Raw genomic sequence first — 18,043 nt, forward strand, 5'->3', positions numbered from 1 at the left:
TCTCTACATACAAATCCTTAAATGGCTCAGGAAACAATCCACTACTTTTAATGTATTAAGGTCATAAGTTGAAATATGCCAAACACCTGTAGTTAAATTAACAAGAGCTTTTTCTTTCGCTCTTCTATCTTGGAAGACCACCTGGATTTGTGGTAGTGATTTTTCAGGGACTAGTAAAATATGCAAACTTTATTTTGCTCTTCATATTCACTCTGAAGAGTGCAAAATGTGTCTATTTTGTTTGTTTTTAAGGTAACAAGACTGATTATATAGTTTTTAGTTAAAATTGAAAATTTTGTGTCCAGGCAATGGCATTACAAAGCTGAAGGGGTTTCATCTGTAAATGGACACCTTTTAGTTCCTTCATGGTAGAACTGAAATCACTATAGACTTCTGGCATATGTTTTTGTTGCTACTTGGTCTGTGGAAGTTAAGAGAAATTGCTGGATTGTTTTTACTTTCTGTTTGTTTCTGTATGCTGTAGACAGATACCAAACATTTTCACCTGGTGACAGTGGATAATTCAGTACAACAGAGGAGCAATTACATAAATGTGTCATCCCAACCAGCGCAACATAGTAATTTTTGCAGGAAAGCAAAAGGGAAGAAGTGGGTAAGAAATGTAAAAACACGAAAGACAAAATATAAATAATACATGCCTTGGTTTGTAGGGATAGGTGGGTTGAGTGTTTAATAAGAAGAGGTCAATGACACAGCAGCTAGCATCTTGGTTATTTGTGGATTTACTGCCTGTGTTGCAACAAGAAATGTTGTTTTAGAGATGACTGCAGAGAACAGATGCCCGAACCCTGGAAAGCATTGCTAATGAGCATGTATTTGAATATGTGTGTAGGAAAACACAGCAAGCTGTAAGTTATTTGATGCACCCACTTGCTGATTTGCCCCAGTCAAACAAGTCTGTGTGCAGTCCTCTTTGGTAGAAGAGGTAGGATATGCATATATGGCTCTTCTCTCTCGTTCCTGACAGCAGCTTCTGTCCTTTACAGGGTTAGCTGTATCCTACATATGTCTTAGATTCATTTAATTTTTACATGCATATGGCTAATACTGGTAAACCTTATCAGGTTATATGTATGTAGCAAGACAATGAAATAATTTTTTACTTTCAGAAAATAAAACTATAAACTAATTTTACATTATATTGTTCCAGCCTTTTATATTTTTTTCATATTGAAAATCATATTGAAATCAGTTTGATTTTAATGTGCTAAAGGACCTAAAAATTCCATATATCAGCAAAATAGCTACATCTATCAGCAAAACACAAGTTTCAATTTACATACTGCATATGGATGATTGAGGAGGAAGTTTGTGTCATCAGCCTATGTTAGGTTTTAAGCCTGCACTAGTGCAATGAAACAAATGGCAAAGTTTTGGCAATGTCATGGCAGGTTTCAGGGTAGATTATCTTCTGCTGTACCCAGCAATTTATGAAGTTCAAATATGGGTGTCTAATTGTATTTCTAACACTAGGGAAGAAAGAGAGACTTAAAGTAAAAATGACCACGTTTGCCAGTATGGCAGTCATCTGGATTATTAGAAGGTTAAAAGAAAAGTTAAAAATTCTTTCCACACATTGGGGGTGTATTTGGGGTGAATGTTATGAAGTTTTACAGCTTATCTTCCTCTCAGAACTATTTTATTGCTAGAGGGTGTCCAGACCTAGAATTTAAAAGAATTTTCATAGTCTTAAGGGCAAGAAAAATGTCAATATTTCTCCAGTTTTTGTATGTGAATCTGGTTCCATTTACTGCAGTCAATCCTGGGCTCTTGCATGTTGCTCTGGATTTTGAGCCATCAGTCCTAATGATCTGAATTTCTGGCTTTTTTAATTGAAGGGAAGCGTTACGCACTAATGTTAATTTTTTTTCAATGTTTTTGGGGAAAGCATTTGAAGACTGAAAGGTTATGGCCCATTTCCCTAAGCCCAGTGTTATTCTGGGTTTAACAGTACTGTCTTGCAGTGGACCTGCAAACAGCATTGTTTCTTGCTGGGAGGATTTTGAGGAAAGAAAAGGGAAATCAGTTATTAAAAGAGTAAAAGAAAGCCGACTGGAGAGTGGGCACTATGGAAGTCCTGTAGAGGAGTTCCGTAACAGATGTCGGACTATAGAAAAATAAGGGAGAGGAAATCCAGGGAGTGTCTCAATCGAGAACTGTTTTTGTAAGTGAAATGCTTAATCAACAAAATCTCAAATTTTCCTGCAGGCCTCTATATGTTTTAAGAAAACAAAACAAAACAAAACAAACTCCTACCTCTTGCATTGTGTCAGGCCAGAAATTCCACCGTCATCTTAACAGTGAAGCACCTTACCTGCCCTGAGGTATCCCATCAGAACACATCTCTTCTCTTTGGCAAGTTGGAGTAAATCTGATTTGTTTCTGTAAATTCATATTTCTTCAGTGAAATGCCACACTTTCGTAACTAAATGTAATATTTTTCCATGTGATTTTTTTTTAAAATAGTATATGATTTAGGGTCTTACTGATTTTTTCAGTTTATAAGTCATGGTATTTCATATGTGTTTCAGAGTCCCTGGCTCTACTTTTTTATTCCTAGTGAGTATTGTTGGAGCCCATTCACAGGGCTGGGAAGAGTGGAGAGAACTATTCATTACAGTCAGCTGTGGAGGGAGGGAAAAAAGCGTGTTTCTAAATATAATGTAAATTATTCCCACTGTACAGGATGTATTAGGCATATGTAATTTCTGCCTGAAGACATCTGTGTCTGAAGAATCAAAAGCAAGTATGCCCAGCCGGTGACCTGGTGAATGGCTGCATGGTGAAACTATATAAAAAATAAAATTTTGTTTTGAATAAACTGGCACTTGGAGAAAAGGAAGCACAGGCAAACTGATGCAGGAATGCTATCAGATCTTTCTTATTTGTAGGGGTAGGTCAGGAAATAATTTCTGCTCTATGCAATAGCTGTTACTGTAGTGTTTTTCAGCTACAAACTCTCTAATTTCAGTTGTAATGGGGGATGAAAATTGATGCTAATTTTTTTTTAATTAAGAGTGCAAGATAGCCTCAATTTTCAAAGAAAAGATAAAGTCTTTCTTCCAACTACTAGTAATTACCACAGGCTTTTAAAATTTTGCTCTCCGTTAAGCATCATTCGTTTTAAATTGTGTATATTTCTGGTTTTTTTCCTCAATAAGCCATCCAGGGAAAATCAGCTGGAGATGAATAAGTAATCATACATTTTAATATAAGGGCATTTGATAGATGTCATGGGTTGCCAAAAATTTTTCCAATGAACCATTTTTTTGGAGTGAGGTTTGTCTTTTAGCAGAGTAAGTTTTGCAAAAAAACCACCTTCCTCAAAATACCTTGAAAAATAATAAAGAGAGTTGGAGAGTTAGGAATGTAACACCCTGGTGTTTCAACAAGAGAAGTTCATATTGACCAAACCTGTAACTTTTTCAGTTAGTTTTTTTGATGAACAATTGTAGTGGCTAAAGCCCAGTTTCTAACCTTTTTTGTGCCTTCCTGTTTTGTTTTTTCATAGAGAGGGCTGCCAGCTCCTTCCCTGTAGCAATGCAGGGAGCTGGGTTCTGCTAGGAAGGCTGGATCACTAGAACCCTGCTCTGGAGGGAAGAGAGCAAGCAGAGGAAGGCAAACTGTGAGGAGAAGGATTTTGCTAGAGTATGGACTTTGTTTTGATTCAATTATGCACTGATTAATGTTAACAAAAATGTAAGATGGATGTCATACCCAGCTAATGGATTGAGTTCCATGAAGTAATTGACAAAGAACAACATTTCTTTGTCTTTTTTTTTTTTTTTTGGATGACTGCATGGTAAATGCATTTCTTTTAGATAACTGTCTCTGGTTTCCATGGGGATGTTCCTTCTGCTTGTTAAATGTATTTTTAAGAATCTTTCACATTATTTGAAGTATTGCTAAGAGCTTGTACTTCAGAACAATTTCAGCTGTTGATCAACACTTAGTGTCTGCAGTGAAATTCAAGGAGAGTACAGCTTGGAAGAGGAGCAGAAATATTTTTTGGTGCTTTGAATCAGACTAATGCAGTCCGATAACACTTCCTGGTCAGAAAGGACTTCTGGGCAGCATGTTGTGGTGAACTGTTGTATTTACTTGCTCAGTGTACTTCTGTGCAACTTAATGTACTGTGTGGCTGCTTATCTATGATATTTCTCAATTAAAAAAACGTAGATGATAACTTGAAACAACCATCTTTTCAATCTGAATACAGTAGAATTAGTATATAGTACATGGAGATTTTATTGAATGTTGATAGTTATGCTAATAACAGGATAAAACGAACTCTGCTTGATTTAGGCTTTTAATATGTTTGTTTCTAATGTGAAAAAAGCTGCTTCTCATGCAGTGGTTACCTTTATTATTTCATATTTCTCTTTTTTACTTGAAGAAATTGTCAAAGGCACAGACAAGCTCCTTGTGAGGAGCAGCTGAGGTCACTTGTTTTGTTCAGCTTGGAAGAGAGAAGGCTGAGGGCTGACATCATTGCAGTCTACACTTCCCTCAAGGTGGGCAGTGGAAGGGGAGGTGCTGATCTCTCTCTGGTGACTGGCAAGAGAACACAAGACAATGGAAGGAAGCTGCATCAGAGGAAGCTTGGATGGGACATTAGGAAAACATTCTTTTCTGAGAGGTTGATTGGTCACTGAAACAGGCTCCCAGGGATGTAGTCACAGCACCAAGCCTCACAGAGTTCAGGGAGTGTCTGGATGATGCTCTTAGTCATATGGTTTAGTTGTGGGCAGTCCTGCAAGGAGAAGGGAGATGAAATCAATGATCCGTATTGGGTACCTTGTGACTTAAGATATTCTAAGCTGGATATTTACGTCCTGCTCAGTCAGTCTGTATACTGAGAAGGTTGTCAGCTAACATCAGGTGTAGTAAGGGTTTTATGTTGACATAGCTCATTCTCTGAGAAGACCAAAGATGTGCTTTCCATTTTTAGATTAAAAACACTTCATCTTTCTGTGTTAGTGGTGGAACTCTGTGCAACCAGTATGGGATATGCTTTGTCATATGTGATTGATTGTAAATGATACTCATGTCCCTGATGGTATTGACTTACAGGATACTGCAAGATGCTGCATTTTCCAGCTGCTTGTTCGCTCCGGCTTCCCTGGATGCTTCCCAGCTATCCAGATTGTTCCAATACATTATATACAATCTTAATTATCTCTACCATGACATAAGTATTTACAATGGATCAAATCTCTTCTCCCCTCCAAATAAAAGTCCAGGAGGGAAGAAGGAAAAGATCCCTTTCCACTCTCAGAGCAGCAATGTCTCTAAGGCAGCAGGTTCTCTTCCATGCAGCATCTGTATCTGGATCTCTGCCAGTACACACAAGGGGTATCCAAGCCCCTTGGCCCGTCGTCTCCAAGCGAGGGTCTTCTCTTCCGTGGACTGCGTAGCAGGGACAAAACTCGCGTCACCATGTCATATCATGGGGCGTAAGACCCCCATGAAGGTCCCTTCCTCAGGGGATTCACCCCCGAGTCAGAACGTCTCGGGCAGCTTTCAGTTGGAAGCCTTTGCCTCAAGAGTTCTATCAGAGCTCCTGTGCTCTGTCTCAGGCTGCCAGTTTGGCAGCAGCGGCGAGGGGGAGCCAAGGTCACCCCCTCTGCATTCCTTTTCCATCCCGGTCCAGCTTTCCAGGACGCTTTGAGCTTCTCAGCTCTTCTCTGCAGTGCATGTTGCACTTCACCCTTCTCTTCCAGGAGGTGAGGGGTCTTCAAGGAGTTTGGGGGGTTTTTGGTTTCAGTTCTTACCCAAACTTTCTCTGTAGAATTCAGTTCTCTCTCTGCTGCCGGCTCTCTCTCTCGGCTCTCTCAGACAACTCTGTGTCTTCCTTGGCTGCATGCTGTTTTGCTGCTTCTTCAGTTCTTATCTGTTGGCTCTTTGCCACTGCTCTCTGTCCGCTGCTGCCTCTGCCGCTGCTCCGTCTGCCCACTCACAGTGGAGAAAACTTCTTTAGTTTTCAGCCACAGGTACTTAGCCCAGCATTACGCTGTTCCAAGTCCCTGCAGCCCCCCCAGCTGGGGGCTGGGGGGCCAGAGCCCCCCAGGGGGCTCCTGCCCTCACTCCTCGTGGCTTTTACAACATGGCTAATTCTCTAACAACAACAACCACCTTCTCTTCTGTTCTGCTTGTGATATGTTTATATTTTGCAGAAGCGCTCATTGGGTAAAACCTCAAAACTTCAAGGGTCACCACCCCCTGGGGTTTTACCATTTTATAACTGCAGGGGGAAAACTGTTTCCCCCCACCACACCTACCAGTCTCTACTGAAGCTGATCTGAAGATCATTTAAGCAGCTTATTAGTATGTAAGTTACTCATCGCTGCAAGTGAAAAAGAATGTTTCCCTGAGGGGTATTCACTGACTTATTTTCCAGTGTCCCAAGTGGACACTTCTGTCTGCTTATCCTTTTTTTTCCCTTTCAGGCTCTGACTTTATTTTGTCTGTCTAAAGAGTGCTTCCTTATCTTAAAACCATTATCTTTCTTTACACTTCATTCTTTATGTTTCCATTTAGGATTAGTCAGAACCAGAGCTAATTTCATTTCCTTGTGACTCTCTGATGTATAAATGACAATATGACATAATTTGTTGAAGTAATTCAACAGCTGAGAATATAGAGTCTTGAATGAAGTTACTCTGCAGGACCCTGAAGAATAGCTCAGTAGTTCTTTAGAGGCTTCTGAAGTATTAATGAAAATGCCTCTGATTTCTTTTGTTTTTCCATTCTTCATTTATATTCATTCTAATGGAAGTGAATCTTGCTTGGGAAGTAAGATTATAATATCAGTGCAATTGAAACTAGATGAAAGATTCATTAAAAAAACCACAACAAACCACAGCAAAAAGCCTAGCGTCTCCCTTCTCCGGGACATTCTAATAATATATTATTACTGTGTGAGAAGTACTTCTATAATAGCTGGAGAGTTAGAGAATTTTTGAAAGTAAGTGGTTTGATTGACTGAATATCTTCTAGCAACTTAGAAAGCTTTACATACAACTGATTGAATACTGCCTGTGAAATACATTGTCAAGCCCAAAGCACCTGCCAAAACCAGGTGATGATTCCTTTCTTTAAAACACATCAGATAGCAAAGATTTAACTTAATATTTTGTTAGTACACAAAAGGAATTAGCATAAGACATGACACAATATATAGAAAATTGAATCCCAAATGACATTCAAGTGCTGCAGACCAAAATAGTAGGTCTGTGAGGTAGATTTTAAAGTTAGTATTGCATGCTTCTATTGAGAGTCCTGTTTTATCAAGAAGCTGAGCTAGACTTTCTCCTAATTCTTAGTACTTGTCACTTGATATACACATTGGCCATGTGAACAAGAGTATGATCTTGCTGGCATTTTATGTGGGCAGCAATGGGAAAACTCTACTCAGCAAGTAAAAGCTTGGGGTTTTTTACTGGTTAGAGGAAAAATCAAGGCAAAGAATGAGTGTCAACAGAGAGAAGTGTGTGGGACTGCAGCTGCTTTTTCATATGAGCAGCTTAACATGCTGTTTTGTTTCATTGTGTCTGTTTGTAGGTAATGTACTAAAATGCTTACAAATCTGCCACATAAATCAATTACACTCAAAAGAGCTTCTGCTAAGAGTCAACAATATATAGTATCAACAACATATGGTTGTTGGTATGGTCTGCAGTAAAAACAATTTGACTTTCTGTGATGGTTTCAGTCTAGGCCTTCCTGGTAACCAGCTTGTAACCAGGAAGGAACTAGGAAGGTGACCAAGGAAGTATTCCATGCTATTCCTTTACGTAACCTAGGGTATAAATAAGGCATTGATAAGAGAGTTCGCTCTCTTCTCTTCCGGCGAGGTTGGAGAACGGTGGTCCCTGTCTGGGCCTGGCTTATCTGGAGCCGAGGCCTACAGTAACTGCTGTTATCAGCCACGCGTGAGGGGGGAGTGCTGGGCCGTGTCCAGACGTACTGCTTTCTTTCAAGGGAAGTGGTGAGCTCTTGCCAATTCTTCAGCTTTGCTGGGTTTTTAGATTGTGTAGATCTGTTTTATTATTTGTCCCTTTTCACCCTATTTTATCCTTTTCCCTTCTCCCTTTCCCCCTCTTCCCTTCGACTTCGGGAAGCTATTTGGGATCATAGATGCATATATATAATTCTCATTATATATCTCTGTTTTATACATAATATATACATATATTTTTGCTAGAACTTTGGCTGCCTGGTTTTTCGTTTTTTTTTCCTTCCCTCTCTGGGAAGGAGACCCTGTTGTCGAGTTTCGGAGATTTGGCAGGAAGCCAACTCCAAACTTGCACACTTTCCTTGGAGGTGGGAAGCTAAATTCTACTTGCATGCTCTCTGGCTGCAGCAGAATAAATGGAGTTGCCTTGTCAAGCAGTATTTGTATTCTTGTAGCTATGTGCCGATTGTACTGCACAGTATGTCTCTGGGATAAGCAAAATAAAGGAGAAGAATAGTGTCTGTGGAGTCAGGGTTGGAAAGGTGGGATCAGGTTACGTGATGCGGAGTATGTGTGCCTCACTCAGCTGTGCTAGTGGAGATCCTCCTGCCTCCATAGATCAGAGGGTGGGAGCACCTGATCTAGACAAGCTGAGAAAGTTGGGGTTGTTCAGCCTGGAGATGAAAAGGCTGCACAGAGACCTTGTTGCAGCCTTCCAGTACCTAAAGGGGACTACCAGAGAGCTGGAGAGGGTCTTTGTACAGGGGCATTTAGTGCTACGACACAGGGGAAAGGCTTCAAATTGAAAGAGGATTGGTTTAGGTCAGATATTAGGAAGAAATTCTTTACTGTGAGGGTGGCGAGGCACTGGAACAGGTTGCCCACAGACATTGTGATGCCCATCCCTGGAAGTGTTCAGAGCGAGGTTGGATGGGGTTTGGACCAACCTGCTCTAGTGGAAGGTGTCCCTGCTCATGGCAGAGGGCTTGAAACTAGATTTGAGGTTGCTTCCAACCCAAACCATTCTGTGGTTCTATGATCTTGCTAAAGACAGGTTTTGAAAGAAGGGAGAAAATCTCGTGAGTTTTGTGGTATCTTCATATGCATTAGAAAGGGCCCAGAGCCACATGCAGTTAACAACAGATCATTTACTCTTGTGATCTTGCTGTGTGAGGTAGAATCATAGGTAAATTTGTGATGGAGAATTTGTTTCTGTTGTATGATATTTCTTTGAGATCTGGATGGAATAAGATGCAATGATAAGGGAAAAATACTGTCAATAACTAATGCTGTTTTTTTTCTGTACTTCTGCTTCACTGCCATCCATTCACTCTATTTGAAATGAATGGGTGGGGCTTGAATATTCAAAACAGTGGGTTGCATTCTGTGTATATGACTGTGAAGTTTTGTGCATCAAGTCCATTTTTTTTCTGTTCTGCCTGTCCCATGTGTTTAGTTACATGTTATGTATGTATAGCATCTCTTGGGTGAGGGGGAAGGCAAATTTCTCCTGGATGTGGCTTCACGCAGGCCTGTCTGTCCCATTGAAGTGGTCAGTGGAAAGAAAAGCAAATTGCTGTGATCCACTTACACATAGAGACAAATGGATTAAAATGACGTATTTATATTTTAATTATATTTGTATTTACTTACAGTGCATTTTTATCTTTAAAAAAGAATTATGCACTAATTATTCAAATATGAGCACTTTAGCCAATTCCTGTATTTGAATACCCAGAGTGGATCATTTAATATGAGAATCAACATAAGTGTCAAAAAATACAGTTTGGATATTTTGTGTAGGCATTTGCCTCTGAATTCCCTAATTCATCCATTACCAGAAGCTGGGAGGAGATAGCTGGGGAATAATTGTTTTCAGTCTTCTGGTTTATAAAGCTATTACAGACTTCCTAGTTTGAGCAATGTAATGATTCAATCAGTGATTCCTGACAAATGCAAAGAAATTATTTTTATTTGCAGTACAAAGGAACATTAAATTCTGTTAAGATTATTGTTGTTGGGGTTTGGGGGTAGTTATTTGTTTGTCTGTTTGTTTTCCTTTGTTTATGCTTCCTGTCTCTACTCACAGGTAACACCATGGTGCTGTGGTCAACTTGCAGAACATCGCTACTTAAATCTGTAACGAGCCGATTCATTAAGAATTTGGCCTGCTCGGGGATCTGTGCCAGCCTAGTCTGTGTGCCTTTTGACATTGCTCTTAGTGCCAGTCCACACTGCTGCTGGTGGATCTATACGATGCTTTTCTGCAGAATTGCCAAGTTTCTGCACAAAGTCTTCTGCTCAGTGACCATCCTCAGTTTTCCAGCCATTGCTCTTGACAGGTAAGGGAGCAAATTTGCCATGATCCTGCACTTCCCTTTCTTCTTTCTCCCTTTGAAATATTTTTCTCCCTTTCATATTGTCTTGCTTTTGTTCTGGTGCTCTGTGTGCAGTGTACAGTTTCTCTCTAGAATGTTTTGGGAGAAATATTTTTGTAACAGTGAAAATCTTTAGTTTTCAGTTTACTCTGGTACCTCTGGACATTTATAAAGGACTTTGAGACTACAGATTTGTCTTCAGAGAAGTTTTTATATTTTCTTCCTGTTAATAATTCTTGGTCAGTAATGAACTTAAAAGCAGACAACTTCAGACTGTAGACGAGGTGCACATTTTTATCTGAGGAAATTGAAAGCCCTTGCCTGTTAGAAGGATTTACCAATGCCTGGAGGTAGATTGTCCATCAATGTCAAATTTCAAATGTAGATTTGTTTAAAAAAAAAACAAACAAAATTAATACAACCAGAATTAGTTCAGAGAGTTTTTGTATGTAGATCAGTCTAAAACAAAAGTGGCCCTTTGGACTGACTAAGTTTTTTGATGCCATTCATGTTGCAAATTATTATCAGTCACTGATCCCACCTAAATGCACAGCTCTATGAGTCTGACTGTTCAGTGTGACATATCTGTGCCCCCATCACGTTTTTTGAAATTTTGAGTTGTGTGCAATGTACTGTTCTAGTTTACAAGTAAATGATGACATCTTCAAAATAATAGTCACATGCATCAGCCAAAGTGATATAGTCTCAGTTATTGAAAGAATTGTTCACTACCAGTAATGTGATCCTGAAGTTTCAATATTCATTTTTTTTCTACAGACAGACCTGCAAAGGCAGACCATTTTTTTTTTTTCTTTCATAAGCAGGTACTCAGTTGAGAACCCAGTTAGGTATTTGGGACGTTACGCTCAGACAGCTCCTGTGAGAAGTTTTTCAAAAGGACTATGCTCATTATAGACTTCACCCTTTGCATTGTATCAATTATAATTTTATTTTTGTTTTGACAGATACTACTCTGTTTTATACCCTCTGGAAAGAAAAATAACTGATGCAAAATCCCGAGACCTGGTTATCTATATCTGGGCCCATGCAATAGTGGCCAGCATTCCAGTATTTGTTGTGACCAATGTGTTTGATATTTATGCCATGTCCACCTGTTCTGAATCTTGGAGTTACTCCCTTGGCCACCTGATATATGTCATCATCTATAATATCACCACTGTGATTGTACCAGTGGCTGTGGTATTTCTCTTTATGATTCTTATTCGCAGAGCACTGAGTGCCAGCCAGAAGAAAAAAGTCATCATAGCTGCATTAAGGACTCCTCAGAATACGGTTTCTATCCCATATGCCTCCCAGCGAGAAGCTGAACTTCATGTCATGCTGCTTTCTATGGTTATGATCTTTATTTTCTGCAGCGTCCCGTATGTGACTTTGGTGATTTATCGCACCATACTCAATATTTCAGATATTTCAGTCTTCTTGCTCCTCACTGCCATTTGGTTGCCCAAGGTCTCTTTGCTGGCCAACCCTTTGTTATTTTTAACTGTTAACAAATCAGTACGGAAGTGCTTAGTGGGGACAATAGTACAGCTGCACCGAAGGTTTAGCAGGAGAAACATTGTCAGCTCAGGTGGTGTTGTGGATGATAATCTGGAGCCCAATGTGCATTCGGGAAGCCAGCTTCTGGAGATGTTTCATATCGGGCAACAACAAATCTTCAAGCCAATGGAAGATGAGGAGAATGAGACCAAATCCATTGGCTCTGGTGACTTGCAGCAGAAAGAAATTCCTACCACCAGTTTAGAGATAGGACAGACTTTGGTTCACAGATTTATACCACAGACAGTTGCAGACTCTGCAGCTCAGGTGGCCCCAGCTGTGCCCACAGAAGCTGATCCGATAAATGACAAGTATTCCATGCAGTTTGGTTTTGGACCCTTTGAGTTGCCTCCACAGTGGCTCTCAGAAAACCGAAACAGTAAGAAGCGACTCCTGCCTCCTCTGGGGAATACCCCTGAAGAGCTAATCCAGACAAAACAGCCCAAGTGTAAAGCAGAGAGAAAAGTGAGCAGAAACAATAAAGTCAGTATCTTTCCCAAGGTGGATTCTTAGTAAGAGCAGGAGCTTGAAGTGACAGAGGAAGGTCACTTTCTATTATATATGTGATCCCATGGATCTTTATTATGTTGAAATTTGTTTCAGGCTGATTTTTTTCTTGTGCCAAATATAATTTAAATGAACAAACAAAAGGAAAATGTATATACAAGTGTTCCTTATTAATATGAAATATTTCATGAAAATAATATATCAAAATATGGAAATTCTTAAATTTTATCTCTGAAATCCTTACAATGATACCTGTCTGATTAAATTTCAAAAAGTATATATGGCTTTGGGAACTCTGTATGGCTGAATTATGGAAATATGTCAGTCAGTTTTCTGGGAAATCTCATGTTGTATTAAAATGGACTGGGTATCAAAGTAACTTAATAGGAAAGGCTGCAGAGAGCAGAAGACATACAACATGGGTAGTTCCTACTCTGGTGCAAATAGACATAGCAAGATTCCGCATATTTCATTAATGAAGTAAAATGGACTATTAAGTACATTTGTTTTCTGTTAAGCCCATTTATTCAATCAGTGTTAAAGCTTACTGGATTTTTTTGCACAAATTAGTTACTAAGCATCTGTCGAACATCTAAAGTTTTTAAAAACCTAAACCACTGTTTTCTGGCATAAAACTTCCACAAAGCCAAGGATCCCCAAATCATCATGTGTGTGAAACCTGAGAAAGACCTTTTTTGTAAAGACCCCAGATATATTCTTCTAGTTTTAAATAAAAACTGGATTGGAGATCATCCAGGACAAATCCTGACTCCAATAAACAATTATGTATGTGCCAAGGGCATAAATAGAACACTTTGATCCTGTAATAAAGGGCATATACAAATGTTCCAACAGTGTAATGTATCCATTGTGTAAGTAACAAAGGCACAAACCTTAAACTTACCTGCTGATGCACTCTGCTGTTTTCTTATGGGAAAGCCGGCAAATGAAAGAAATGCGTTTGAAATGCTAGTAGCCTTTCTCTGAGTGTGACAATCTTAGTTTCTGAGTCTGTTTCACAGAGAGAGAGACTCACACAGATAGACACTGAGTGTCTCAGTGACAACTGAACTGGTGAGAGAAGAAGCTGGTAACAGACCTCTAAAGGCAAAGGTTTATTAATGCAGTTTCTCACAATTGACAGAGGTAGAGAGGTTTTTCTTCTACCTTCACAGGTACAGATACCAACCATCCTGCTCCACTCATCTCACGGAGTAGACCACCCGGTGTATGAACATGAGATTTTCAAATCTGGTGCCTGATTCCTGAGTGAGCCACAGTCATGCCATCAGCACACCAGCCTTTCTGTGAGAACTCAGGCATTGTGCTGCATCTTGCCCCTCTTCATAACCACAGGCATATTGTCTTGTTTATAATGAATGTGAACTTTAAATTATATCTGTCTGTTAGGTGACCTAAAAGTATTGTAACCCTGACATTTTAATCCTTGTTCAGTTGCAAATAGTCTTTCATCTGCATTCACTGTTGTCTCTCTGGGTAGTTTCTTAAAAGCATAGTCTTACAATATCTGTTTATTCCCTGTGGTTTTCCTGTACATTAGCCCTTTGCTGCATGCTGAACCGTTTTCTGTGGTTACTGTCTGTTTATGAAAGTAGTTTTCTTTAAAGCATACTTTTAACAGGACAAGGTGAAGAATCTTGACAAGTTCACGGTAACTTACTAAATCCAACCAGGTAATCTTAAAAGTGACAGAAAATTCTGCTGAAGCAGAATTTGGAGATGTACCTTTTCTTCCTTTGACATATTTGAAGAAAGTCACCAGCTTCTGATGATTCCAAGGTGGTGGATTTCTACAAGGCATTAAAAGCAAATGTTTTAATAAAAATATATTTAAAGAAAAGTGTGTATGTGTAAAATAAGTTTTTCTCCATTTCCTCTTTGGTTTCAGTGCACTTCACTTTTTGCTAGTTCAAGAGCTTCTCAGCTTGGGAGTAAGGAGCAGTCTTCAAGGGGTCCAGATATGGGACAGTAGATATAGCTTGCCTGAAATCAGACAGAAGAAAGATTCCAGAAAAAAGTGGTCCTTCTGTGGCAGAGGTGGAAAAGTACCACAGCATGTATTTTTTTTGTCAATAAAAAGTTATTTAAATATATAATTAATATCCAGTGTCTCACAAGAACAAAAGTGAAGTACAAAGCAAAGCTATGGGAATTTATGAAGAGAAAGCCTGGTGTACTTTGGCCTGTGCAAATAGATTTGAAGGCTAAATCTTACTACACAAGAATAAACCTGGAGAAAATAAAGTTAAAACTCATTACTCTACCACTTAGAGGGGGAAAATAGAGCACATATTAAACAAAAGAAAAAATAGTTTAAAAAGGATGAAAAGAGTATGGGGACAATGTCAATTTACTATTCTGAGATATCCTCAAGAAATACTGTTAAAATTCAAACATCATGTAAAAATAATATAAAAAACCCCAAACCCAACAAAAAAACAACACACTCCTTCAATACTAAATAATGCTATGTTGGTTGAGTACTTGAGAGCAGTTTATTTTGCACAATGGGAAAGCCTTCCACAGAAAAGCAGTCTTTTAGAAACTCTAAAAGTATTCTACTGTAGAACAGATCTAATTGTTACTAAACTGCAATAATTTAATGAACACAGTTGTTCTGGTTTTAAAAATACACCCATAGGTAATGTTTTACAGAAAAGGATGGCTATATTTCTGTAATGAGTTTTCTTCTATTCTGCTCCCTGTTTCCTGGGATAATACTTACTGCATCAGTGGACTATAAGTTGAAGAACAAAGAGGAAAGTCAGGATGTTCCTCCAGATCAGTTGATGGGGACTTAGAAGCTGGTTCCAACTAAAAAGTGTTGGCTACCTTTTTGTGTATTAAAATGCTTTTGAGCAGAGGAGTATGAAGATAAGCAGTAGCAATTGGGAACAAGTTCCCTATATTCCTCCTCTCATTTGTGCTTCTTTTTGATTGGATTAGGAAGAAAGCAATAAATGAATTCTGTTACTACGGTGACTGTGTTCTGAGTATCAAGACAGCTTGTCTAAATGTGACTTCATCATGTTGTAACCTATCTTTTAGGATGAAAGGTACATCTTGGAGTACTTTTCTTGCTGTGCCCTTCCTAGACGTAAGAGTTTTTTCCATTCTAAGCCTTTTTTATTTTTTTAATCATCATACTTCTGAGAAGTATTTACTTTAGCTTGGAATAAAACTGACCTGTTCCTGGAAAGGCAGAAAAAAAATCACACCTTTGGTTCTGCTCTTCTAGTTCAAGTTTCAATATAAGTACACCTGCCACCTATAACAATATTTGAGATTCTGTAATATTTAATGATGTTTACAAAGTTCAGTCCTCTTATTGGACAGGAAGACTCTTATAGCCTGATCTAGAGGATTTGAGATGAACTCTGTGAATCTCTTCTTTTCCTCTCTGAGTCTACTAGGACATGTAACACTCATAGATCATAAGTTCAACTGCAGTTTGAGATATCCCTGCCAAACCATTATTACTCACTCTCAGGTGTGACAGCCTCATAGAAAACCTTCACTGATTCCATATGACAAGCAGCAGTAAGGAGCCTATTCCTGCACCACTTTCAAAGGAGTTTTATGTCTGTTTTTTACCAGATTCGGAGCTGGATGTTCTCCTTTCATGGACTTTTCTGAGGTTTTAGGCAGTCTCTAATAGGGAAGCTGATAGCAAGTCAAACTCTGTCAGCTGTTAAGTATATACACTGTACTGTAGAAAGAAATAAATACTGGCGCACTTATACCTAGCTGCTTACCTCATTATTCATAGCTAATTTAATTTCTAATACAGCAAATGTCAGATTTTAGTTTAGCCAGTTCTGAATGATATTGTCCATTTTACTGCTTTCTCATTGCCATTACTGGCCTCGAATACTTAAATACCTTAAATGCAGATGTAAATGTTAATTCTTCTATTTTTTGCTTCAAATCATCCTCTGCACCATCTGGAAAACACCACAGGTTCCTAACACCACTGTGGTACTGCATTAGCAATTGCAAGACTGAAGTTAGAATTTTAACATACCCGGAGCTTAGGAAGGAGGCTAAAACACAGAGAGTCCACTAGTGCAATTGCAAGACTGAAGTTAGAATTTTAACATACCCGGAGCTTAGGAAGGAGGCTAAAACACAGAGAGTCCACTAGTGCATTTCTCGTGTTTGTCTTCAGCTAACTGTGAACCACATTGCATTGTTATGACACTAAAAAGAAGGAACAAAGTGCTCTCTTAATTGGCAAAACTGACAGTAAAATGCCATACTATAAGCATCAATGAAAACTCTATTACTTTGAATGAGATGCACTTAGTTTTTTTGAACTGTTTCCTGTAAATTTTTGCTGCCAATGAAAACCCGCTTTGACGTACCCGAGTATCAGAGTTAGTTGTAGGAGCCAGTAATTTTGCAAGTTAATCAGAACACATGAATTAACCCTCTCATATTGTTTAAATGCAGAAAAGATATGAAAAGGGATGGGATTAGGAAGGCAATTACACTCCTTTATTAATTAGATTCCTTACTAACAGTGAATATTCAAGTAAAAAATGGTGACCACAGTAATAATTTTAACGTTTACTTTAAAGTGATTCACCTATCCTTGTTGACAAATAAACCTGAACACAATTAATGCAGGAGCCTAGACAAACAAGACTAGCAAAAGAAGCAATAATAATTCACAGCAGAGAGACACTGTTTGGAAAGGTCAGTACAGTAACTTTTCTGTAGCTCAAACGGGCCCGGCACAGCCCTGCGGGGGGACATGAGGAGGGGAAGGGCGCCCTTCAAGCAGCACTTCTCTCTGTCAGGGCGGAGTGGGCAGAGCTCCAGCGCGGCTCCCTGCGGGACAGCTCGGTCATGCCCGCATCCCTGGCAAGGACAGCTCGGTCATGCCCGCATCCCTGGCAAGGACAGCTCGGTCATGCCCGCATCCCCGGCAAGGACACCGAAGCAGCGGGCGCGGCCGGGCCGCCACCAACGGAACCGCCCGGGCGGTGCGGACGTGCGGCTATCGCGAGACCCCGCGGGGACGGTCGTCATGGGAACGGCGGCGGCGGCTCCGCGGGTCCTGCCGCCCTCCCGCGGTGAGAACGGGGCTCGTCTGTCCCGCCCGCCTTCCCTCCCAAAAAATCCACGGGTGTTGTGGGCCATGCTGCTGGCAGAGGCCTCGTGTAGGCCAGAACTCCTTAGGGAATAGGGGGCCTCCCGGCTGGCCGCGGTGGGAAGCGGGACTGCAGCTTCATCGGACGTGGAGGCACGTGGTGATTGGTGTAAAGAGGCCTCTGCGGGGGATGAGCCCGGGATGCACGAGGTGAAGTGAATGGATACAAAGTACTCTTTTTCTTCTCTGCCCTCTTTTTATACCTTGTTATGTTACAGACTTGTGTACAGGACTCGGTTTGCTCCGTTTCTTGTGCTGAAATAAAGAGCTATATTCACTTGGGCCTTCAGAGAGTTGCCAGCGCATGTCGCATACTCAAGATGTTTAGTTCCTGGGAATTCACACAGTTTTTGCAGAGGAACATGCATTTCTGTGGTTTAAACTCAAAACAGCTGGGATGGGGAATGTGATCATTTGGACTTTGGAACTTCCCCCGTTTAACAT

The 18,043-nt window shown here is 39.9% G+C and overlaps 2 protein-coding genes across 16 annotated transcripts in view; both read left to right on the forward strand.

Moving 5' to 3' along the window:
* GPR176 (G protein-coupled receptor 176) overlaps positions 1 to 12,566 on the forward strand; it is a 34,515-nt gene extending 21,949 nt beyond the window's left edge. For 3 of the 4 annotated variants that reach the window (XM_064658420.1, XM_064658417.1, XM_064658418.1), the window contains exons 2-3: positions 10,068 to 10,320; positions 11,322 to 12,566. In XM_064658420.1, the coding sequence (XP_064514490.1) occupies positions 10,076 to 10,320; positions 11,322 to 12,429 (1,353 nt within the window). In that variant the 5' untranslated portion in view covers positions 10,068 to 10,075 and the 3' untranslated portion in view covers positions 12,430 to 12,566. The remainder of the gene's footprint in view (positions 1 to 10,067; positions 10,321 to 11,321) is intronic. The other variant, XM_064658421.1, reaches the window with a different exon arrangement.
* Positions 12,567 to 17,460: 4,894 nt separating this feature from the next.
* FSIP1 (fibrous sheath interacting protein 1) overlaps positions 17,461 to 18,043 on the forward strand; it is a 96,351-nt gene continuing 95,768 nt past the window's right edge. For 5 of the 12 annotated variants that reach the window (XR_010431341.1, XM_064658431.1, XM_064658427.1 and 2 more), the window contains exon 1: positions 17,466 to 17,749. Coding sequence is in view for 10 of the 12 variants with exons in the window: in XM_064658431.1 (XP_064514501.1) it covers positions 17,741 to 17,749 (9 nt within the window). In the remaining 2 variants the exon portion in view is untranslated. Of the gene's footprint in view, positions 17,750 to 18,043 lie in introns of all 12 variants that reach the window. The other 7 variants (XR_010431340.1, XM_064658428.1, XM_064658429.1 and 4 more) reach the window with 3 other exon arrangements.

This window comes from Pseudopipra pipra, chromosome 6 (genome assembly GCF_036250125.1).
Source record: "Pseudopipra pipra isolate bDixPip1 chromosome 6, bDixPip1.hap1, whole genome shotgun sequence".
NCBI lineage: Eukaryota > Metazoa > Chordata > Aves > Passeriformes > Pipridae > Pseudopipra > Pseudopipra pipra.